The sequence below is a fragment of the Gopherus flavomarginatus genome, chromosome 2 (assembly GCF_025201925.1).
Source record: "Gopherus flavomarginatus isolate rGopFla2 chromosome 2, rGopFla2.mat.asm, whole genome shotgun sequence".
In the NCBI taxonomy this organism is placed as follows: Eukaryota; Metazoa; Chordata; order Testudines; family Testudinidae; genus Gopherus; species Gopherus flavomarginatus.
The window spans coordinates 76,857,961-76,884,132 of NC_066618.1; the positions used below are offsets into that span (position 1 = coordinate 76,857,961).

The window sequence follows — 26,172 nt, forward strand, 5'->3', positions numbered from 1 at the left end:
TGCATCTGTTTGCAGGATTGGCACTTATGGGGGCAAATTTTCTGCCAGTATACCTCCATTCTGTCAGAGGAGTTAAACCATCAGTGAATTTCCCTTTTATCCATTGAATTCAAAGCACTTAAAAAAGAAAAGTAGGTTTTACAGAAGGAGAAAATGATACATGGAGAAACAAAGGAGCTTACCTAAGATCACTCAGTGAGTGAGTGGCAGAGCTATGATTCTCTTGTTCTCCAAAGGGCAGTACCTTTAGAACTAATAAAAGTAAATATTTCACAGCTCCTATACTTGTCCTGTGGGACTCACCACTGAAGGATATTGAAACAAATAAAGTGGCCTGATTTTTAAAATGGTTTAATAATTTTGTGAGGTCTCATAAGACTTTATTTAGTTACGTGTTTATTTGTGTGCAAACTAAGATGACGATAGGGATAATCACATCTAGTGATTCAGAGCACATATGCTGACTTTCCACTGGGTTCCAGGAAGAACTTAAAAGAAAACAACATTGCCTAGAACTGCTTTTTTTCTCCTCTTTATATAGATGTTTTTAATTTAAAAATAATTTGCTTCAGAGAAACAAACTTCAATGAGAATTTAAAACAGCCTTTGTGGAACAATGAAAGTGAGCACTTCAAGTAAAAGCTAACAATTAATTTGGAAGAATACTGTCTAGCATATAGGATGGCACCAGATGACAGCAGCGTTACAAAGCAGACTGAATGAAATAAAAGCTGAAGGGACTCTCACTCTTATAATATTCTCATCTGTGACTAATGTTCATGGCCAGAGAATAGCCCTACTATATGCTGCAGTACAACAGGGATATTTGGCTTAAATGTCATTGGCTGATCGACATTGACCAAGAAAACACTGAACTCCTCAATCTGTAACAATTATCTTTTTGAAGAGAAACAAAAAAGTATCATCAGGAACTTGTGGCCGGAGGCAGACATAATATGGATCGGTGACACTCCTGTCTCTTTGGCCATATTCAAGGAGCATGCAGTGAATTTCAACATCATTATAATTACTTACAAATACATAATGTGGTGCCACTAATGTGAGCCTAAATCCTGCACTTCTTACTCACTGTTTTTATATAGGCAAAACTTCCACTGAAGTCAGTGGGACTTTTTTACCTACGCAAGGACTCTGAAATTTTGCCCTCAGTATTCTTGTCTATGCCATTTCTGCACCCCAAACATTTCTTGGGCAGTGCATCGGTTACACCCCTCTTTGCATTTGTATAATGCAGTTTTGCTGTGAACATTTCAAACAACACAGTTAATTTAAAGGTCAGCTGAGAAAGCATTTGAAATGATTATTTCACAATAATCAGTGGAAAAAATCCTGCAAGCACCTCCTAACTCAGCCAGAAAACTCAAGCGATGTTTAACTCATTTTAAAATTCATCAAATACATCCTGGGTAGGTTCAGATCTCCAGTGCGTCTTTGAAGACAACATGTCAGAGATGCCTTCCAGACAATAATGAGATTGGGCATACTCTGTGATTTTTGTCAAAGTACACAGATAGGACTGGTAAGAACAATGTCTAGCTCTGACAACTCAATACTCATACGACATTAAAGCATTTGAACAATCTGTTGCATTCACCCAAGAACTGTTTAAGCAATACTGTGAATGAAGAGAATAATGCTGTACCAATGGTGAAATTCGCATCCACTCATAATTAAGGACTGGTTTCCTGTAGTGCTTGGGCGAGAGAGTATCTTAGAAGAAGCTAGTACTGTATGTTGACAGAATAATAATTTGGCAAAGTTTTGTGATATTTAAAAAGGCTTCACGGATATTAAAAAGAATTCATAAGTAGAAGGAAATTCAGTTAGTGCCCCTAAGTACAAAAAGCAGAAACTCTCAGATATCTGTTCTTTCCTGATCTTCATATCCCCACAGATGTGATTGTTCCCATATTCAGGGTTAGAGTAGTGTGGAAGAAGTACACTAATTTCAGCCCGAAGTTTGTTATTTTTGTAGGTATCATTTAAAAATGTGAATTCCAAGAGCTTTCTTAGACTTTTCTACATAATCACTGTGTGCATGATGTTATTGTGTCTCCTTGGTATTTTCTTCAGATGTAGAAATAGAACTCTCTCCAGTTATAAAGCATATGACAAAATGATAAAATCTAAACCCATCAGCACTGTATACTATGATCTCTTGGTGTTGCTTTCAGTCATATGTGCCCTCACTAAGCAGGTCAGGATGTATGATTTTAATGGCCAATTCCTTCCATTAAGTAAAATTATTAGCAAAAAATAATGGTGTGATGTACAGTGCATACAAACCAATACATTTTGTACTGTAACCAAATCTATATAATGCTTCTAATACAGTCTTCTGTGGTTGCATTGTGGTTTTCTATTTCTAATATACATGTGCCTTTGACTTATTCTAGTATATGACTGCTGCTGCACCTATGCAAGGGACCTACATTCCCCAGTACACTCCTGTGCCTGCAACAGCTGTCCCCATTGAAGTAAGTTTACCTCCATTCATGCAAGTAGGGTGAAGGGGTGACAAATCACAAACCTATTCGTCATTGAACCTGTTGTACATCAAGAAGGGTCAAATGTTGCTTTACCGAAACAGACCTTACACTGCTCTTAGATTTGCGATTGCACTTCAAATTTCTTTTTTTTCTTTTTTTCTGGAAGATCTGCAAATGCTCTTGTTTTTGCATTTGTTTTGCTGTGCATAGGAAATGGAATAAACCATTCTTGATGTTTCATGTATTTGGGAGGGAGATGGGAAAATGCAGGAAAACAAAACCAACCAGCAAACCACGAACCCAAAGAGATTCCAGAAGAGACATGGCAAGAGGGTTTGATGCAGTCCTTAGTGAGTGTAGGTAACTGCTGAAAACATGCAGCAACCAGAAAAAGTGATTGAGCAATGGAAACCTTCCTCTTGTACATACAGACGTGGAGGATGCTGCACTGACTGAGTGCTTTTTCATCCTTGAGGAAGGATTCGCTCTCTCCCTCCTTGGGGCTGAGTCATGCTGATGACATTCTAATGAGTAAGTATTTACTCAACCCTGTAGAGCACAAGTTGCCTGGAGCACTTCAGCCCAAATTCCACTGCTGTGCATCTTCATAAGGGCATCTGACACAACAAGAGAGAGGCTTTGGGAAATAAAGATGCTGTTACTCTTAAATTTGTATTCTTCTCTCTGTTTTTAACCTCTTCTCCCCTACTTTGTGATAATGTGAGGGCACTATTGTCTCAATACTTTAGTCTTCAGCTGTCTGTCCTCTGGAGTTGAGGCTATTACTGCTCCATGGGTTGGTCAGTTGAGGATGTTTTTCGAGTTGTTATTTTGGCACTTCTCTGCCTGCAGTCAAGTGGACCCACCATAGTTTTCCCAGTCTCCATGGCTGCAAATTCTCTGAATCCCAAATGATCTACCACCTGGTAGGAAAGACCCCTACTGGTGGGTTTGGTTTATTTTTTTATTTTTATTTTTTTTGGTCATATTCAACTGGTCTTATTTAAATCTTCATTGCATCAGTTTCACCCTAAATCAGATTTTGCTGTAAATATATCATGACCACTTTGAATAGCCTTCATTAATTATTAAAGGAACGAAGCAGAAGACCTACCGTAACATTTGCGATAACCTGGCAATTATTGTTTTGTTATATTACCACAGCACCTAGTCATGGGTGAGCACCCCATTGTGCTAGGTGGTGTACAAACAGAACAAAAAGCTGTTCCCTGCCCCAAAGAATTTACCATTTAAATCTAAGGCAAGAGACAACAGATGGATGCAGATAGACAGGTGATTACAAGGAAACAATAAGCCAGTCTTGGTCAGCATGGCAGACAGTGGACTTTAGGAAGCTTTGAAAAAGAAGTTGACCACTTTGTCACAGAGATTTAAAATGCACCACCCATTGTTTATATAGGACTCAGATAACAACAAAATTGAGTGCTTTGTGCTCCCTCTCCTGGCTCTACAGAGTGCAATCTACTACTACATTCTATTCCCAGAAGAGCGCTGCTGGTATCATTGGTGTGGTTGATGCACACAAGCACAGAAGTAAACAGAATATGGCTAATTTCAATAGAAATGTAAAAAACTAAAAAATGCCAAAATAGGAGAAACAAAATTATCAGTGAAATAATTGTAATTGCAGGTTTTCAAGGCAAATGCATATAATGTCGAATACATACACACATACATGCCTCAAAGCCTCATTCGTGCAACGTCCTATTAGGTAAAATCTTTTGTTTGTCTTAAATTTATTTTAAAAGGGAAAACACTCTAAATAAAAACACTACATCAATGCAAATACAGTATTGTTTGAAGCATGCTACAGTGTCTGCACCATGTGTGTTACAGCACAATATATTGCAAAATCCTGTGGGACTTGATTCTGTTCTCACACCAGTGTAAATCAGAAGTCAATGTTAGACCAAGATAAAGTCAGTGTAAGTGAGGTAAAAAAAGCAGATCGACCATGCATATGTAATAAAAATAACGTATATAGGGTGAAATCTTGGTTCCACTGAAGTCAATGGAAACGTTGTGACTTCAGCAAGGCTGGGATTTCCCCCATAATGTGTAGATATTTTTCACCACCGCATGTTAGAGCACAGTGCTCCAGGTACTCTGTGAATTGAGGCTGTTTCTCATTGCCAGGCCAGATCTCTTTGTAAATTGATAGCATTTATGTCATGTCAGCATGTGGTTTCTGCTATCCCAGACACTCTCAACAATGCAAACCAATGGTACCGATACACAGAAATAAAGAAGTGATGAGATGGTGCTGAACCCCTTCATGTGATTAATATCAGTAAGACCTTTGTGTCCCTGTTTGCTTCCATAGGGTGTCGTTGCTGATACTTCTCCGCAGACAGTAGCATCTTCATCACAGGAAGCCAGTGGTCAACAGCAACAGATGACAGTGGAAACATCCAGTGAACATGCACCTGCATATTCTTACCAACAGTCTAAGTAAGTAAGACTGTGATTAGTCACTGGTAGGGCCATATATGATATTGTGTTTGGAATACAGAGATCCCGGTTCTGCTCTCAATTTTGATAATATAAATTCAGAGTAGCTCTACTGAATTCAGTGGAGTTGCTCTGGTTTTACACCAGACATTGGCTCAGCAATCAGCATACTGGGCAAAATCCCAATCAGGTGTTAAGAGGCTACAACTTTTGGTCAAATTCCCCAGTGATGTCAATGGAGCAGTAAGTTCCACATCTGGTGATTAGTTTTTCAGGATGTGAATGTAACTGAAAAAGTAGTGTAAATGGCATCCAGTGGTTGTGCAAAACTAGTGTCACTTGCACTTTGAGAGAGAAGAAAGGGGTGCTGCGGGAAAGACAACCTCAAGAAAAGGTAGGGGGGCTGTTTTATCTTACTCCTGGCCTCTGCTCATTGCATTTGCTCCCATATAATAATACCATAAGTTCAAAGTTCAACCTTATTTTCAATGCACTTAATGGTTGAGCTAAGTTCTCCCCATGTTCTAGAAACAGAACAGCCCTCATGTCTTCTGCTCTGGTGCCACAGTGGAATTGTTACTCAGAAGGGAGAGGTTATTTGTGCAGAAGACTGAGCATAAATTATTATGAACCACACCAAACCCCTGTCCCAAGTGTAAAGGTCTCTCTTTTGCCTTGGCCTTCCAATGAAAGTACATAGCACATCACACACAAAAAACCCATTCACACACAGCTTTCAACCAGGAGAATGAAGTGAAGAAGGATCCTCACGTGACATATGCTGGACCCTGTTTAATGCATCATGGGAAGGTTCTCAGATACCATGGCGATAGGCACAGTAAAACAAATGAAACAGAATAGAAACATATCCATCTAGTTGGTTACTTCACCTGCCTTTTTGACCCCTCAGCATTAAGTTGCACTTGTTTTTCACACCAACTGAATGCCAGACTGGTGCAAGCTATACTCACCGTTTGGCCAACGTACATGTACCCAATGGGTAGCTTACATCATCAGTATTGTTTATTGCTGCAGAATTTGGCCCAGTATGTATTTTACAGATGGAGCCAATCACACACCTCTTCTCTATATGTCTAATGTTCTCAGAGGCACAATATGTTTGTGTACCTGTTCTGCCATCATTTTCTTTAATATCTATAAAAATAAATAATGGCAACCTACTTAGAGAATATAATGGGCCAACAGAAAAATATACATGACAACTCCATGCTGGTTGCCTGGTCTGATCATTGTGTTCTGAAGGGATCATTGTGTTCTAATCATTCTCATTTTCCAATTCCCTTTCCCTTAAGTCTAAAAGCAAAATGACTTAAGTTCAGACGCCCCCAACATGTAGCTGGGGAAAGTTTCTGCTGGGCTTGTGCCTATATTGCAAAGATTATAGCTCTTTTTTAAAATGACTGCTGGATTTTTCCACAGTAAAATTCCCATCTTCTCTGAGAATATCCCTCATCTCACATACTCAGCTATTGCATGACTGATATAGCAGATGCTGTTCTTATGTTTTTGTTTTGTTTTTCTGTTTTTTTGCTGAAACATGCCAGCTGTTTCTGTGTCTGCAAATTGTGGTTACAAATGCCAAGACTTGGGAGGTGATTGATACAGAAAGAGTGTTTGCAATTTCTAGTAAAAAAACAAACAAAAAAAAAGTTAAAATGTTTTTCAGATGCACCAGTTACAAAAGATCATATTGAATAAATATATATTTTTCAATTTAAAAGCACATTTAGCAATAATGAAAATGATGCCCAGTATACGACAATAATTTCCATTGTGGCGGAGAGGAAGTAATTAACCTGATTAGATGCTGATTCTAATCATTTATAGCCAAGGGAACATGCAAAACTTACAAAAGAATTGTCTAGAAGCTCATGGGAGGGATGTTATAATCACTTCTTTAATTATATGTATCTTTCTGTGAACTAACCAGAAAATAACAACCAACAAATAGATAAGAATATCTTGAAATTGAACTGGATGTGATAAAGATTTTGTATTGGCCTTGTAGGTAAGTGTAAACTAGACAACTGGTGAAAATTTTTCTCTTTCTTGGCCAGGAAAGATATTCTTTCATTTACCCTGTGTAATAACCTAGTCCCAGATTTGGACCTTAGTGTCCAAAATATGGGGGTTAGCATGAAAACCTCCAAGCTTAGTTACCTGCTTGGACCTGGTACCTGCTGCCACCACCCAAAAAATTAGAGTGTTTTGGGGCACTCTGGTCCCCCTGAAAAACCTTCCCTGGGGACCCCAAGACCCAAATCCCTTGAGTCTCACAACAAAGGGAAATACTTCTTTTTCCTTTCCCCCCTCCAGGTGCTCCTGGAGAGATACACAGACACAAGCTCTGTGAATCCAAACAGAGTGAATCTCCCTCTCTGTTCCCAATCCTGGAAACAAAAAGTACTTTCCTATTCCCCCAGAGGGAATGCAAAATTAGGCTAGCAATCCAACACACAGATCTCCCCGATTCCTTCCTCCCACCAATTCCCTGGTGAGTACAGACTCAATTTCCCTGAAGTAAAGAAAAACTCCAACAGGTCTTAAAAGAAAGCTTTATATAAAAAGAAAGAAAAATACATCCAAATGTCTCTCTGTATTAAGATGATACAATACAGGGTCAATTGCTTAAAAGAATATTGAATAAACAGCCTTATTCAAAAAGAATACAAATCAAAGCACTCCAGCACTTATATTCATGCAAATACCAAAGAAAAGAAACCATATAACTTACTATCTGATCTCTTTGTCCTTACACTTAGAAACAGAAGATTAGAAAACAGAACTACTTCTCCAAAGCTCAGAGAAATCAGGCAGCCAGAAAACAAAGACCTCAGACACACAATTCCCTCCACCCAAAGTTGAAAAAATCCGGTTTCCTGATTGGTCCTCTGGTCAGGTGCTTCAGGTGAAAGAGACATTAACCCTTAGCTATCTGTTTATGACACCCTGTTAGACTGGTTTTTAATAGTGATATCATCTTAGTGCATTCAAATTTAAGGCTGATACACTAGTCAAATATTCCCCAGCATAAATCCAGTAATGTGAGCAAATTATACCATGGATGAATTTGGCTCTCTATCCTTCGGCTCTGAGCAGAATACTTCACTTCATTAGGAGGGTACCTCAGTCATTTTAGACCAAAGGAATCTCTGTCCCCTTCAAATCTTCTTATAAATTAACATATACAAATGTGAAATCTTGAAAGTGAAGTTAGAGCGAACTCTTTTGTCTCAGGAATTCCACCCTCTTGCCTCTGGGCAAAGGTCTGTTTGCTGGACAGCAGCTCTCAGGCTTTAAGTAGGAAAGAAAGATTTTTGGGTTCTCCGGGAAGATAAATCCAGTACCAGATTAAAGAATGCATGATGTTTCTACCTGGGAGAAACTCTTTTTTGAGTACAGATTTTAGGTCCCACAAGAAACTTTCCAGGGAAACGCACAATAACTCGCTTACACTAATGACAGCAATGCCGACAATCCAGATAACACCCTCGGATAGGCAGTAAAATCACAGAAGGCTGTATACACCTGAATGGCTGTATATAGGGGAAGAAAAACCTGAACTCAAGAAATTCTAGAAGAAAAAGGATGGCCAAACAACCACAATGCAAACAGGCATACAAAGACAAACATAACACTCCTGTGAAATGGGTTCCCCCTTACACCAGGGCTAACTCTGAACACAAACTATGAGTTAGCTGAGCATGCTGAAGACTCAGTGGCAAAAACTTTGGGCCTAAGTGCATAAATGTTGGTCAGCTTGTAAAGTGTGGGGCTCATTGGCACAGGTAAGGAACTCCTCTGGTGGAGTAGGAGATAGGATGTACAAATCAGTGATTTAGGTTGCTACCTCTCAGGAACCACTAAGTCTTTGTGTGAGGGTGATGTTTGTGGAGCCTTCTCTGAAGCATAGTAGGAGATTTCTCAGATCCACTCACAGTTTCCATCCTCCTGACAAGATTAGCAGGGACCCTACTAAGAGTGGTTGCCTCCATTTGCCCTCTAAGTATATACAGGTACAGAATGCCAACAAATATCTGAGTAGGTCAATGCTTCGGAAAATCCGTAAGGAAATAGACAAATCTGACATTCTACCATCGCTATCTTAAAATGTCTGTTCTTTGTTTGGATAATACTGTAATTATTTCATATAATGACATAGTCCCAGAAAGGGAGCTATATGGGAAAGCATTCTGATTCTTTTCTTTTAAAAATATATATATTGAGTTAAAACAGCAACAACAACAACAAAAAATCCCAACTAAATATTTTAAAATTTGGCAAAAGGAAAACTATTGGCTTTTCTTATGTCGAGTTTCCACCTGGAGAAGAGTTTTATAGAAGAGCTGTAAACTCCTAAACGTGGAGGCTTAAAAGAGCATCAATAATCATCCCTTAACTATAGCATTATAGATGATACGGTAATAGACAACATTTGTCAACAGTAGCTCCACCGCCACAGAAATATCATACTATGGTGGCAAGATTACGTTTTTGTGATGCTGCTTCCATTTTAGGAACATTCAAAAACATTCCTGAATTGTTTTGCCTTAATGATGCAGTAATATTGGTCATCTAGACCATGTCCCCTGTGTTAAATTGGAAAGACTGTACATGTACTTTCTACAGTTTCTATATACTTTTATTTATTATCAGCATGAATGTTTCTACTGAATCGGCCATAACTGGCTCATTAGGCAAACTGTTCCACGGTTCAGTTATTCTTACAATCAGAAAATGTTTTCTTATTTGCAAGTTGAATTTATCCTTTTATTTTAAGTTTAGCCTTCATTTTAATACTAGTGTCCAAAATAAATGGTGCCACTTAATAATATAAAGAGAGTTCTCTCTCATACATTATTACCCTTGAAGTGTTTACATAACATTAAAGCTTTAAAGTTATGTAAATACATATAGTCTCGTTTCAATGTGCTGGACTATGCATAAACCATAGCATTAATAAGATTAAAAATCCTTCTGCACTGAGTAGGAATGCCTGTAAAGTAGGATTTCTCTGCTTTGGCCTCACTATTTTCAGTTTAGTGGCTGTATCATATTTAAACAGCTGCAAAGTTAGTTTTGCTTGGATGCCTTTTAAAGGGAACTGGGTGGAAAAAAGGACAGGAGCCTATTTCAAAGTTGTTTTGACTTAATGACCACTTTAATACAATTGTTTTCACAGACAATAAACAGGACTGAAGAATGTCGGTCTGAAATCTTTGCCTTGAATGGAGAAACTTCATTGAACAAGAAGTTGGCTTCCAGTTTGCACAGGCATCAAATGAATGCTTTTTTTTTTTTAATTTTCTACTTTCCCAACGAAAACACAACAGTGTTTTTATGTGCTGTGCAAATGGTTCCGTCATGTAGTCTGACAGTTTTATTTTTGCTATATTTTTTTTAATTAAAGAAAAGACCCAGAGGAAAAACACTGAGCTGACATTTCATCAGGACGAACATTTGAATTAAGAATTTACCTGTAGGTGTAACTAGATTTTTTTTTTTAAACATCAAAACTGAGGATGTCAAGAGGGAGCAAGTTGACAAGAAAACTAATTGTCTTCCTCAAAAATTAAGCTACTTTTTTTTCTCTACATTTTTTCTTTCTTGTTTTAAATCTAGTGTGTTTTTGTTTTGGGTTTTTTTTTAGAAATGTTTAGGTAAGTTTATCTTGAATCTTAATTGCCTTAATTTTAAGGACGTCAGAGGCTCTCAAGGCAAGCTGTCTATGTCTTATTAGAAAAAATGAAAAAGAATTGAAACTTGCTCACACTGGTTTCAGCTGGTGCAGAAGTTTAACAGACTGAGATTTTGGGGTGAACAACAAAAAACTGTACAGTTTAAAAGAAAATGCTTTTCTTCTTTTGGAGAAAACTTGTTGATAAAGGAACTATGGCAACTGTAAGGATTGGAAAAATGCTGGAACTTTTATGAACTTTGTCTTAAGTATTGACAGAAAAAAATTCTAGAAGGCTAAAGCATTTTACAGTAAAGTTATTGAATTGAGAAAAAAATAACTGCATTATAAAGAATGCAGGGTTTTTTTCTTGCAGAATGCAGATTTTTTTTAATTTTCAAAGTGTGATCGCTAGCAAAAGCATTAGTGCTTTTTATCTGCAATCTTTTTTATGAGCTTTAAGAAGTTTTTAGTCTGCTTTGCTTGTCACATTGCAAAAACCTAGCTTAAGAGCATTTAAAAAAACTTAAGTAGATAGGAGCTTATGGTCAAAAAAAAGTGCAAAAAAGCAATAGATAGAAGAAATTGTTGACAATTTCTGTAGTCTTTCCTAGTTGTGATCAAATGCAGCCTATGGATGGCCTATTTTATACCAAAGATGAAGTGACACCCTAACGCAGTCCAGGAGATAGAGGTTTTTTCTTTTTTTATCTTTATTTGACCTACATGGCCGGACCAGTTCTTACTTTCTTGTTTGTTTAAACTATCTTCCACTGGTTTTTTACTTACTGCATATGTTTATAATGATCATTTCAGAGCAGTTGGTACTAGAAGCTTGTACCTCCTGTGTTTTTTGCATCATTTCAGAGTATGAGGAGATCTGGGTTACTGACTATCCAGATGGGCTTTAATTTTTACAAGTTTTGTGTTACCTTGCCTGGTCTTTTGTATTTCTATGGAAACTACAGTCTTCCTTCTGAATTCCAATATCCTACAGGTTCATTTCCTCACCTCAGTCTTTGTCATCTTGCAACATGTATAGTCACCTTGATTCTGTACTGAAGTTTTTCAGTGATCCATTTGAGTCACCTATTAGATGCCAGAGAAAGCAAACTTAATCTCTCTTCTCATTTTAGCTCTCCCATACAAGCAGAAAGTTAAAAATTACTCACGTTTGCATGCTCAAGCAGGCAAGAAGTTAAAAATTACTTTTCTCACCTATGATTTCTGTTGTCTTAATACATTGGCTGACAATCATTAATTGGTACGATTAGTCAAAAGATAAAGGTAAATAAATTGAGTCAGTTGAAATCTATTTTAGAAATAACAACTATTGCACAGAGAAATCCTGATTAAAATCCTTGCTTTTTCCAAACAAACAGGGGGTGAACGAAGTCAGAACAAGATGCGTGGTTTTTTTTCTTAAGGCAGAAAGAGCAAAGAAAAGCAGCCTATAAACTAAATCAAACAACTGAAAACTTCCGTCCATCAAAGAAAAAAGGGACGCTGCACCACATTCACTGTGGTACATTAAAAACAGGGTATCCATTAAAAAAAAATTAAAGCATATTTATATTGGATCAATCTGATTTAGCCACTCTGACTAAACAATATCTGAGGTTTAACAGATTTTTTTAAATCACGTATTTTTTTAAAATTACTAAATCAATACCTTATTTTGTAATGTAGTGGGGTGTGGGAAGGGGTGGGTTACCCAAGCAAATGGCTGCTAAATATGCAACATGTGAAAGAGAGGGATGGGATCTTGTCTGGTTAACTGCCATCGCTACAGAGCCTGGTTTTCAGAAGGGCTAAAGTATTCCCAGCTCCTGTTGACTCCACCTGGAGTTGTGGTTATTCAGGACTTTTAAAAATCTGGCCCACGCTAACGTGGGGGGAAAGAAAGTCGTGTTTCCATCTTACAGAAAGACCTCTAGCTTTTTCCTTTCTGTTCCACGTGCTTCCTCATTGCTGCTTTCTTTTTGTGAATGACAGTCGAGTTTTGTCCTTGCAAAAATTATGGGAAAAATCAAGCTAGCCTTATTTTCTTCCTTTTTACACTCTGTGTGTGAACTCTTTGTATAACTAGAGATCCCCAGGCACCACTGAGTTGAATATGAAATAAATACATGTGGTTCTGTTTCTGTACAAATTCTAATGTGACACACAAAAAGGTCTCATTTACTATCAACAATGAGGCTACAAGGTAGCTACCATGTGGCTGATGAATATGAGGTACCTTCCTGTTTCTATTCAGAACTCTGCTGCTTTATTTATACATTCAGAAACTTTTTTTTTTATTATTTTGAGCAAATAAAGTAAAACAATCTCAGTGTTTTTTTTATTAAGCCGGTCAGGCAAAGAGGTATCAGGATGCCTGACACTTTAAACTGTTATAAGTACATTCTGTGTTAGAATTGTTTAACTTTTTGCCATGCTACAACGTTTAACATTGTTTAAAAACCAAAAAAGGGGAAGAAGAAAAAGAAAGACAAAGGGTCCTATAAATCCAATTAATTATCTTATTTTATTGATCCCAGTATTGATTAATTGGTAGTTCATCAGTTGTAAACAGTTATATATCAGCAGGTAAGAAATAACATATTCAAAATTCAGAAAATGCTGAGATGAGAATCATTATTTGTAAGAATCAAAGGTGAAGTAAAAGAATACAGATGAAATCTACTGAATGCAGCACACCTATCTGCTCTTTAGGTATCATCATAACAGAGATACCCAATTGCTTCAAAAAACTGAAGCGATTTCCTTCATGTTCTGGCTGATAAGATTCTTAGTGGCTTTTTTTTTTAAAGTGCTGAATTTGTACTTTCAGTACCTATGTCATGCCAATTTAGCCTTAAATATCAGGAGAGTTCCTGAAAAGTTGCAGAAACTACTCCAGAAGTCTAAGGCAATGGTGCCTAACCCAAGTGTCTGGAAATAAAATCAAATCCATAAGCTGAGCTGCATATGTACTTCCCATCACATCCAACTCTTGTAAATAGTCAAATTTTAGACTTTTTTTTCCTTTTCAAATAAATGACAATGAGAGGTATCAGAAATAAGCTGGGAAATTCGGAATACGTAGTTGTCACTGACGATTGAAAGTTAATTGGTATGATGGAACTAAATACAATATAATATATTGTATTTGGAGCTGCTAGTGACATATCCAGAGCCTAATTCAGGGCACTGAAAAGTCTTATTGTCCCAAGTGAACTAAAATGCTTAGGGAGCCCTCTTCCTATCTGGCTCTATTGCTGATTTTGTTAGCACTGGTCACCTGTGACAGTCAGGCCTAGAATTTTGGTTGCCCTCGTCTTCCCTTCCGCTGAAATGGACTCTTGAAATGTCCCTAGTGGATGAATACTTGTATGGTTCTGTTTGCCAAGGGGTTTAGACTGTCTTTACATGATAGTTGAGACATCCAATGTAATGCAGAACTAGATTTATTTTAGAGCAATTTCATCATGTTGTGTTATCTTCTGCTGTGGCTGCATGCACAACTGTGGAAGATGACAGATGGTGATCAGGAAAGTGAGGGATTCTGCAATGGGATTAAGCAGTAAAATGGATTTTTACTTGAGTAAAAATCAAATGAAGGGTATTATTTATGTATGTGTGTGTACCAAAATTCAGCAAATTTGAGGAAGCCTGCATTGTAATAAAGTTTATTTTTAATATGTCATAGTATTTTGATCTATATTATGTTGTCTATGGTACTGAAGGATGAGATTAATACTTAATGTGTATCAAGCTGCCTTGGTTCATAATTTTAAGTTTGATAGTGCTTATCAGTCAGCCTCTTCATTTTAATACTGAGCTTGACATGAGTGAAACAGGTTTAAGGAGACTCACTCACTGAACTGTACCTATGGTAAGAGTCATGCTAAAGAGTGATAATGGGCTTAAAGTAATGAATCAATCCACTTTTAGTGATGAGACTGAATGTGGTAGTAGAAGATAGTTATGTTTGACCCCCACACAGCTAAGATTTCTTTTCAGAACTTTATTTAACATGAAATTGGTCTTGATGCAAAAGAAGTGCCCTGGGGCAAAAGATTTTAGAGATTTTCTAGGAAGCCCACCTGAACTGAGGAAATACTAACGGTGTGATGGAAATTCAAAAGCAAACAGAAACACGCTGACTATTCCAGTGAACCTATCTTTTCTGTTTGATGGCATTTCTTTTCTCTCCAGTAGTGGTGATTCCTTTCATTTCTGATACATGCAAACACACAATCATGCACAAACATTAGCAGAAGAAGGGTTGAATCAGCAGCAGACTTTTTATATTCCTCAACAAAGTGGATTTCTGGAATCCTCAAGCAGCAAACCTGGAGTGTGAGTCAGTGAGGGAGGGAGTTATTTTTCTCTCAGAAGAAGCACCCGCCTTCCACTTCGGTCATATCATCCAAGTAGACTGGAATGCTGTACGCACCTGTGAGACTCTTCGTCATGCCTCAGAGAATGCAGAAGAGACCATTAATCTCCCCGTTATGAATGTCTTCTTTGTTAAACAGAAAAAGATGACAAAAGCTGTACAAAAAAAGTTGCTTTTACTTCCAATGATGAGAAAAACTCTTGTGTTTAAATCAGTTGTTCTTGTTCTTATTCCATGCCCATGATAGTTGAGTTCCTTTCATTTTAATAACAATTTGTAAGAAAATGCACAATGTTAGCTATCGACCGTCCACAAACCCATTTTTCCTCGTAGGGCCAAATCCTGTGATGTGTTCAGCACCTCTTAAGAACTGGGCCCGTTGCATTAATTATATTTTCTGACTGTTGATTTCTGTCTCTCGGGAGACATATTTATGTCTGGCAGATTTTACAGTCACATATTTTGAAAAACTCCAAAAATGAAGCTTAGAGAGGAGAACATGATGTTCAGTGTAACTAAGTATTAATAAAGATGCTGCCCAGGAAATAAGTAAATCCACCTCTCTCTTTCCCCCCACCTTTTTTAAGGAAAAACCTGTGAAACCAGGAAGCATCCAGAATTCATACAGAAACGTTTCATTTTTCCCCCCATTTAAAAATCAATAAATAAAAGCTTCCATTTAAGAAAAATCAAAGCAGCTTTAAAAATAGATGAATTCCAATCATGAAAACGTTTCACATAAACGAAACAGAGGTTTTTTAAAACAGACCTTGCCGTATCCGTATTGTCGACCAAAGCACCTCTGTGAGCCATTCAATTCTGAATCTTATTTATAAGGGCATCATAGTGCTGATATCTCAGACTGTCACTGAACGAGCTGTACTGCTATGATTTTCTTTCTCTTTTTAATTTTTATTTTCCATTTGTACCACAATCCTAATAGCTGCCATTTTCCCACTCGTGGGGCTTTATGTAGATCAGTGGATGTTAGGTTTAAACTTCTGTTTTCTCTGATGAAGCTTTCAATAAAAAAAAAATAAAAGAAAAGCAATGGGTGGCTGCGTGTTTTTGTGACACATTGCAACAGCGGCTCCCTGAAGCATTAAGCCCTGTGAAATGCTGTGTTATATGCTGAGATGGGAGGGGAACTTCAGCACGCTCTCCTTTGCCTAGCTCCTTGTCACGTGTTTTTAAGAATTGAATCTCCTGAGAGATAAGATTGTTGTTTCTCCTTGATGTTGGGAGCAAAAATCACCCATGTGTTAGAAGGTGGAATTGAATAGAAAGGTTCTCTCATGCTGAAGCCTGGTGATTAATACTAATGTCCTCTACACTCAGACACCACCCCCTCATCCCCTTCCCCACCGTAGGGTGACCAGATGACCTGATTTTGTAGGGACAGTCTCAATATTTGGGGCTTTGTCTTATATAAGCTCCTATTACCCCCCCCCACCTCCTGTCCCAATTTTTCACACTTGCTGTCTGGTCACTCTTCCCCGTCCCACCACCACCACCCACAGATTAAATGTTTAAGTGCATCTACTTCAGGGGTTTGCATCAGTTTAACTAGATGGATTTAAATTTTGTCTAGTTAAACCAATGTTAATGTACTGTAACTTTTAAAATATAGACCAGCCTTTGTGGTTGTAAAGCGCCTAGCTGGAGGGATGTCTCTAGGTGCTATTGTAATAATAATAGAACTTGTTGCATGGAAGAGACAATGTATTAAACATTATTTTATTAGCTCCATCAATATTTACTGGATAATATTCTCTGCATTTATTATTACCAGCTATAGTGCTAATCCTATACCACTGAAAAGGTACCTAGCAAATGAAAACTAGTGAACTTTAAGTGGGTTATCCACTGACCTTTATTCAGCCATAGGTATTGCCAAATGAAAAACGCTATGGTCTACTTGAACACCAGTCCTATGGGATTAAGCTTCAATTTTCCAAGCAAAATATTTTTTCTTTTCCCCTGTGTTGGTGATAAATGTTAGGTATAGTATACACCACATTAATAGGTAAGACATGCATAATATTGACATAGTATACATCAGTGCTAGGCAGTTATGTTAATCGAATGTATTATGCGCGCCCCTATAATTCTGTTCACCCATGGCAAGTATCCACCAACACTTTGCACAGCTGAAATAAGCTTTGGCATTAGAAAATAAGAATCCTATAAAAGCCAAGAATCATGAATGCTGTGACCTAGCATAGGGTGTTGGACCTCTGCACCAGGGGTGGGCAAACTTTTTGGGCCAAGGGCCACATCTGGATGGGGAAATTGTATGCAGGGCCGGGGCAGGGGGTTGGGGTACAGGAGGGAATGCAGGGTGTGGGAGGGGGTGCAGTGTGCAGGAAGGGGATCAGGGCAAGGGATTGGGGCAGAGGAGGGGTGCGGGGTGTAGGAGGAGGCTCAGGAAAGGGGGTTGGGGTGCAGGGTGCAGCAGGGGACTCAAGGCAGGGAGTTGGAGTGCAGGAGGTGCAAGGTGCAGGCGAGGGGGTTGGGCAGGGAGTTGAGGGGTGGGATGCAGGTGGCATTTGGGCCCAGGCCTGGTGCCGCTTACCTAAAGTGGCTCTGGGGTGGCAGCAGCACACACCAGGGCCAGGGCAAGCTGTCTGTCCTGGCCCTGGCCCTGGCCCTGCACCACCCCAGAAAGCGCTGTGGTCCCTGGGAAAGGAGGGCTCCGCATGCGCTGCCCTTTCTGCGCCTCCAGGTACCTCCCGCGAAGCTCCCATTGACTGAGGTTCCCTGTTCCAGGCCAATGGGAGCTGTGGGGGCGGTGCCTGGAGGCAAGGGCAACATGCAGAGCCTTATAGACTCATAGACTCTAGGACTGGAAGCGACCTCGAGAGGTCATCGAGTCCAGTCCCCTGCCCTCATGGCAGGACCAAATACTGTCTAGACCATCCCTAATAGACATTTATCTAACCTACTCTTAAATATCTCCAGAGATGGGGATTCCACAACTTCCCTAGGCAATCTATTCCAGTGTTTAACTACCCTGACAGTTAGGAACTTTTTCCTAATGTCCAACCTAAATCTCCCTTGCTGCAGTTTAAGCCCATTGCTTCTTGTTCTATCATTGGAGGCTAAGGTGAACAAGTTTTCTCCCTCCTCCTGATGACACCCTTTTAGATACCTGAAAACTGCTATCATGTCCCCTCTCAGTCTTCTCTTTTCCAAACTAAACAAACCCAGTTCCTTCAGCCTTCCTTCATAGGTCATGTTCTCAAGACCTTTAATCATTCTTGTTGCTCTTCTCTGGACCCTCTCCAATTTCTCCACATCCTTCTTGAAATGCGGTGCCCAGACTGGACACAATACTCCAGTTGAGGCCTAACCAGCGCAGAGTAAAGCGGAAGAATGACTTCTCGTGTCTTGTTTACAACACACCTGTTAATGCATCCCAGAATCACATTTGCTTTTTTTGCAACAGTATCACACTGTTGACTCATATTAAGCTTGTGGTCTACTATGACCCCTAGATCTCTTTCTGCCATACTCCTTCCTAGACAGTCTCTTCCCATTCTGTATGTGTGAAACTGATTGTTCCTTCCTAGGTGGAGCACTTTGCATTTATCTTTATTGAACTTCATCCTGTTTACCTCAGACCATTTCTCCAATTTGTCCAGATCATTTTGAATTTTGACCCTGTCCTCCAAAGCAGTTGCAATCCCTCCCAGTTTGGTATCGTCCGCAAACTTAATAAGCGTACTTTCTATGCCAACATCTAAATCGTTGATGAAGATATTGAACAGAACCGGTCCCAAAACAGAACCCTGCGAAACCCCACTTGTTATACCTTTCCAGCAGGATTGGGAGCCATTAACAACTACTCTCTGAGTACGGTTATCCAGCCAGTTATGTACCCACCTTATAGTAGCCCCATCTAAATTGTACTTTCCTAGTTTATCTATCTTCTGCCTCCCCCCACCCGGGTGCTGCAGGGATGTTGTGCTGGCAACTTCTGAGAGCGGCACCACAGGGGGCAATCCCACCTGCTGGAGCCAAAGCCCTGAGGGACCAGATCCGGCCTGCGGGCCGCAGTTTGTCCACCTCTACTCTACACTCAACTGGCTGAGAACAGAAATAAGAAAAGTGCAGAACAAACCAACAAGTTAAGGAACTGTTACAAACTGGTGGGTTGGATATTAGTGTTATGTAAAGAGTTTTGTAACGTGTAAAAGTACGCTATAAATACTATAGCTGAAGTATGTAGCTCTGAAGCACACCTGTGTAAGGCAAACACGCTGCAAGAAGTTTCTTCCAAGAAGAAGGGTATGTATGGCTCCTTTTTATGTCGTACTGCTTTGTCTTTAAACCGTAAATTTGGCTAAGTTTAGTATTTGGTAGTCAAACAGTTGAGTACACATTTTAGTCAATAGTGGTTGTAGAATGGCATATCAGAGCTTCTCTATAAGCTCTTCTTCAGCACAGGACAAATTCTGCCTACTCTTATATTCATCTAAAGCAACTGATAATGAAACGTGTAACTCCACTGAGCATCCTTGCCACGATTTTACTCTATTTCCTAGGCTGAGTTAGCAACTATTGCTGACATGAACCAGGTAAAGATTTATCTAGCAGGGTGCCACTAATTTCAGTACTACCAGGAAGTAGAGGCAGGGGAATGTAAGGCTTTCATTGGTTGGTACCAAGAACAATCAGTCATTCAGTTAGGAAAAAAGCAGTAAAGGGGGCCATTTATTTGAGGAAAAAATAAAAATCATAACTGAGAATGGAGGCCTCGCTCAGCTCCCAAACAGACAGACACACAAATACGTTCCCAGTTCTAGTATGCTGTTAAACAAATGACCTTCTCCCTGTTCACAACTTTTGAGGAGCTCTTAGGAGCCTTCTTAGTCATTGCACAGTGAATTAAAATGCCCATGTTAGTGCTAAGAAATGCATATTTGAACCAATGCTTCACTTCTTGGCTGGCTCTGCATCTTCTCACACTGCACACTTTTCTTCCTAACAAGCTCCCGCAGCAGGCTGACCATTAGTTGAACAGATGTATCACCAGCAGTCCCAAGGAGCCACCACCTTCTCTTTCCCTTCCCTGCAGTTTCTTTTCAACACCCCCCAAGTGGGGCTGTTAGGGTTTGTGCTGCTTTCTTATTTGTACCTGGACAGCAGGCGTGTATATTTATATTATGATAACACTCAAAAGGCCCCAAGTCATTCTGGGATCCCATAGTGCTGGGTGCTGCACAAAGAAACAAGACCATCTGTGCCCAAGTGTCTTTACAATTTATAGTCAAAAAGCCATTAAATGCTGGTGCTGCCTTTTGTCTTAGACACTTGGGCACAGATGGAACAGTGGGGGATTGCTCTGCTCATCACCGTGTTTAGTGATCATTTGACTGCTGTACATGGATTCAGTCCTCCTTCCAAAAGTCAGCTTCCATTTTTGTTCATTGATTATTCTGTTCCAGGAACTTTTGGGGTGGAAGGTTCAGTTTGCAAATGTTTGCTTTGATTATTGCCAAGGCAGACAGATCAGAAGTCCATATCTTTTTTGAGTGCCATAGAGCAGAAGCCATATGGAAGTGTCAATTGTTATTAATAAGAACTTGATTAAACTTCTTTGGCGCTTCAAATGCCTGATAGAATGGATTGTTCTGCAAACTGGCAATTTTGCATCTTTTCCTGTTTCTGGAACAAATGTTTAAAAAAAGACTTGTTATAGAGGTAAACGGTAATTCAGTTTAGTTTTAGAAAAAGGTAGATTGTGCCAAACCAGCATGATCTCCTTCTTTGAGCTAACTGATTTTTTTTTTTTTTAGAAAAAGGAAAAGCGATAGATCTAATCTACCTGGATTTCAGTAAGGAATTTGATACAGTTCCACATGGGAAATTATTAGTTAAATTGGAGAAGATGGAGATTTATGAGAATTGAAAGGTGGATAAGGAACAGGTTAAAGGGGAGACTACAACTGGTCATACTGAAAGCCTGAATTATCAGGCTTGAGGGAGGTTACTAGTGAAGTTCCTCAGGGATCGGTCTTGGGACCTAGGTTATTTAACATTTTTATTAGTGACCTTGGTTTAAAAAGTTGGAGTGTGCTAATAAAACTTTGCAGCTGATGCAAATTTGGGAGGTATTGTCAATACAGATGACCAGAATATCATACACGAAGATCTGGAGGGCCTTGAAAATTGTAATAATAGAAATGGGATGAAATGTAATAGTGGAAAATCTTGCACTTAGGCACTAACAATAAGAACTTTTGCTATAAACTGGGGACGTATCAGTTGGAAGTGACAGAGGCGAAGAAAGACCACAGTGTATTGGTTGATTACAGGATGACTCTGAGTCACCAGTGTGATGTGGCTGGGAAAAAAGGCTAATACAGTCCTAGAATGCCTCAGGCGAGGTATTCCCAGTAGAGACAGGGAAGTGTTAGTACCATTTTACAAGGCACTGGTGAGACCTCATCTGGAATACTGTGTTCAATTCTACTCGCCCATGTTTAAGAAGGATGAATTCAAAGTGGAATAGTTGCAGAGAAAGGCTACTAGGATCATCAGAGGAATGGAAAACCTACCTCAAGAGAGGAGACTCAAAGAGCTTGTCTTGTTTAGCTTAACCGGAAGGAGAATGAGGAGAGAGATGATTGCTCCCTATAAATACATCAGAGGGATAAATTCCAGGGAGGAGAGGAATTATGTAAGTTAAGTGCCAAAGGTGACATAAGAACAAAAATGGAGCTAAACTGTCCATCAATAAATTTAGACTTGAAATTAGATGAAGGTTTCTTACCATCAGAGGAGTGAAGTTCTGGAACAGCCTTGCAAGGGAAGTGTAGTGGGGGGCAAAAAAAAATCGTAACTGGCTTCAAGACTGAACTTGATAAGTTTATGAAGGGCATGGTATGATGAGGTTGCCTACAATGGCATGTAGTTGATCTGTTGCTGCTATAAGCAAATATCTCCGATAGCCTCTAGTGATGGGACACTAGATAGGGAGGGCTCTGAGTTACAACAGAGAATTCTTTCCTAGGTATCTGCCTGCTGGGTCTTTCCCACATGCTCCAGGTTTAACTGATCGCCACATTTGGGGTCAGATTGGCAGAGATCCTGGGCGGGGGGGTTGCCTTCCTCTACTGCATGGGGCATGGGTCACTTTCAGGTTTAAACTAGTGTAAAAGGTGGAATCTCTGTAACTTTGTCTTTAAACCATGATTTGAGGCCTTCAGTAACTCAGACAGAGGTTATAGTTCTATTACAGGAGAGACTGGGTGAGATTCTGTGGCCTACGCTGTGCCGGAGGTCAGACTAGATGAGCATAATGGTCCCTTCTGGCTTTAGAGTCTATGATTTGAGGGAATATGCTGCCTTATGAAGTGCATAATTCACCCCTGTGCAGAGAGACAGGAAATAGCCTATGTACAACAAAAGTCCAACTAAAACCCTCAACTGCACATTTAAAGAATGCGTAGTTCCTGTGCTTCCTCTCTGAACTAGACTGAACATCGCCCATTGTAATCATTTGTCATGGTACAATTCCCCACTCTGAACCTTAGCGTCCAAAAGATGGGGTACCAGCATGAATTCCTCTAAGCTCAATTACCAGCTTAGAACCTGTAGAGCTGCCACCAACCAGGAAATCCAGTGCCTGGTACACTCTGGACCCCCCAAAACCTTGCCCGGGGACCCCCAAGACGCAAACCCTCTGGATCTTAACACAAGGAAAGTAAACCCTTTCCCTTACCGTTGCTTCTCCCAGGCTTCCCCTCCCTGGGTTACCCTGGAAGATCACTGTGATTCAAACTCCTTCAATCTTAAAACAGAGAGGAAAATGCACCTTCCCCACTCCTCCTCGCTTCCCCTCCCAGATTCTCCCTGAGAGAGACAGTAACCTAACACAGAGAGAAATTAGCCTCTCTCTCCCCCTTCCCTCCTTTCTCCCCACCAATTCCCCGGTGAATCCAGACCCCGTCCCCTGGGGTCTCACACCAGAATAAAAAAACAATCAGGTTCTTAAACAAGAAAAGCTTTTAATTAAAGAAAGAAAAAAACAGTAAAAATTATCTTCGTAAATTTAAAATGGAATATGTTACAGGGTCTTTCAGCTATAGACACTGGGAATACCCTCCCAGCCTAAGTATACAAGTACAAATTAAAATCCTTTCAGCAAATACACATTTGCAAATAAAGAAAACAACCATAAGCCTAACTCGCTTTATCTATCTAGTACTTACTATTCTGAACTTATAAGAGCCTGTATCGGAGAGATTGGAGAGAAACCTGGTTGCACGTCTGGTCCCTCTGAGCCCCAGAGTGAACAACAACCAAACACTAACAGCACACACAAAAACTTCCCTCCTTCAAGATTTGAAAGTATCCTGTCCCCTGATTGGTCCTCTGGTCAGGTGACAGCCAGGCTCACTGAACTTAACCCTTTACAGGCAAAAGAGACATGAAGTACTCCTGTTCTATTAACTCTTACTTATTTGTTTATGACATCATTCAGTTATGATGTGCAAAAGAGAGTTGTTTAGCTCACTCCTTATAACAGAATTCCCTTTTGGCTAAGAGGCCATAACCTACATCACTGCAGTATCATTTGTTATGATTTTTTTTTAAATGGGAGGTGTAATATAAGTCATGAAGGATTTTTCATACTTTTTAGTGTGGAACAGCATGTTGCTAATTATGTGTATTACAGAAGCTCCTAAAGACCCTAACCAAGATTAAGCCCTTCCCCATTGTGCTAGGTGCTGTACTACATACGCAGAATCTCTGCCCTGATTGCTTACAGTCTACATAGTCAAGACAGATGATGAGTTAGAGAAAGGACTCCCATATATTTTTTAACAGATGGGGAACAGAAGCACAGAGAGATTAAACCTCCAATCTAGCAAGGCACTTAATTATGGGCTTATATTTAAGCACATGAGTTGTTCCATTGACTAAATTAATGGTGGTAGGATGGAACAGATTTAGGAGGTTTATTTCCATATTTGATTTTCGTATCGTAAGAAATGCTACGTGACTTGAGTGAGCCTGCCACTCAAGTGCTGGATATTAGGTACTTGCTTAAGTGCTCTGCTGGATTGGGGCCTGTGTGACTTGCCCAACATCACACAAGAGATTTGTGGTAGAGCTAGGAACTGATTCCTGTCCTAGTCTCCTGAGTCTGTCTACTGTCTACTGAGTCCTCATCTGCTGGTTTTATCATAAAACCATGCTATTTTTCGTCTTACATTTGGGGTGGGTGGGGGGATGGAGATATTTTCTGCAATCCACATATTTCCTCCCTGCTTTGGCTTTTTCAACCCATCTTTCAGTGATCCTTTGTGTGATGAATGCTGGCCACGTTCACCTTGGAGAATCTAAATACTACTCAGCACCATCTAGAGATCCCTTGACAAGAAGCAAAGAGGGATTCCTTCCAACGCAGGAACTGACTGTATTACAGCAACAAACCTTGATCAGCGAACAGCAAAAGCAAAACCTCTCCTGCTAAAATCTCTGTTTTATTGTACTGTAATCTCAGTCCATGTCCACCTCACATGTCTGATTCATTCATTCTATGGCAGCGTGTGACATGTAGATCGTGAGCTCTCTGGGGCATGCTCAGGAATGTGGCATGCCCAGTTTTACACTGGGATTTTTGTGTCGGGTTAGCTGTAAGCATGTCACAATGTGAAATTCCCGCTGCTCATTCCTTCAGCCCAGCTCTACCTGACAATAGCTATTAATGGAAATTGAGCCACAGTGACTTTCATGTTCCTGAAAGACTACAGACTTTTATTGTTTGTCCTAATTTACTTAGTGTCATTCATGCTGTATTTAGTTAGTTCGTTGATTTCCCAAGTAGGAGTAGAGAGGAAGTAATTTGGTTGAAAACAACAAAGCAAAAAACTGTAGCTAGAGTAATTTGTTGCAGTGAATAAGCCAATGTTGTATCCTGATGTGGCTTTTTAGTTCCTAAAGTAAAATAGAAACATAGACCATGTAAAAGATTCAGCTTTCTGATAGTGCACTGCATGCAGACTACGATACTAGCCAATGTCGACAGACACCCGTGGCTGGCCCATGCCAGCTGAATTGGGCTCGCAGGGCTTGGCCTGTGGGTCTCTTTAACTGCTGCGTAGATGACTAGGCTCAGAGGATAGGTCCATCAATGGCTATTCGCTGGGATGGTGTCCCTAGCCTCTATTTGCCTGAAGCTGGGAGTGGGCGACGGGGGATGGATCACTTGGTGATTACCTGTTCTGTTCATTCCCTCTGGGGAACCTGGCATTGGCCACTGTGGGAAGACAGGATACTGGGCTAGATGGACCTTTCGTCTGACCCAGTATGGCCGTTCTTATGCTGGAGCCCGTGCTCTAGGATCCTGTGAGGCAGAAGGGTCCCAGAGTTCAGGCTTGAGCCCAAGCCCAGAAGTCTACACAGCAATGAAGCAGCCCTTCAGCCCAAGCCCAAGTCAGCTGCCGTGGACCAGCCACTGGTTTTGCTTTGTTTTATAGACTTACCCCTATGAGATCCTGCTGGGGCAATGCACACCTATACCATTCCCTATTATAGGTTATGGCTTCAAGCCACAATTTAACACCATATTGTGTGAATATATGTCAGTGTCTATACACACACGCATGATAATTTTGCAATATATAGCCCTATGTAGAAAAATCTTCAATCTTCTTTAAATCTGATCACAGAACTTCAGATTACTTCCAGAACTCAGGGTGTCCTCTCTGCTAGATCCACTGTCGCATTATAAAATCCTTGAGAAATCTTTCTTCCATTCCCAGGGGAACAGTCTTGGTGCCTGTTACTGTAGAGGCAAGGAGGATCTTGTGGGAGGGAGGAATAACAATGATCTCTGATGTTTGGATATGTATCCAAGCTTTTTAATGCCTACTCAAACCACTGAACCTTCTGAATGTCCCCCATTGCTGGCTTTAAAAGATGTCATCACAAAATGCGAGTTGTTATAGTGGAGGTCATCAGCCCAACTCCAAATTCAGCAGTATCTAGTTCCCTTGAGCTTGAATAAAAAGCAAACTGTGTGTCCAACAACTCCCACTTACAGTCATAAAAGCTGCTCAGGAGTAAGATTTCTCCATAAATCATGTCTGTGT

General features: G+C 39.9%; 1 protein-coding gene across 8 annotated transcripts in view; it reads left to right on the forward strand.

Moving 5' to 3' along the window:
* The window catches only part of RBMS3 (RNA binding motif single stranded interacting protein 3), a 977,979-nt gene extending 961,902 nt beyond the window's left edge, over positions 1 to 16,077 (forward strand). For 5 of the 8 annotated variants that reach the window (XM_050938456.1, XM_050938457.1, XM_050938459.1 and 2 more), the window contains 3 exons: positions 2,418 to 2,498; positions 4,855 to 4,982; positions 10,186 to 16,077. In XM_050938456.1, coding sequence (XP_050794413.1) covers positions 2,418 to 2,498; positions 4,855 to 4,982; positions 10,186 to 10,192 — 216 coding nt within the window. In that variant the 3' untranslated portion in view covers positions 10,193 to 16,077. Of the gene's footprint in view, positions 1 to 2,417; positions 2,499 to 4,854; positions 4,987 to 10,185 lie in introns of those variants that run through there. The other 3 variants (XM_050938458.1, XM_050938462.1, XM_050938463.1) reach the window with 1 other exon arrangement.
* Positions 16,078 to 26,172: the final 10,095 nt, after the last annotated feature.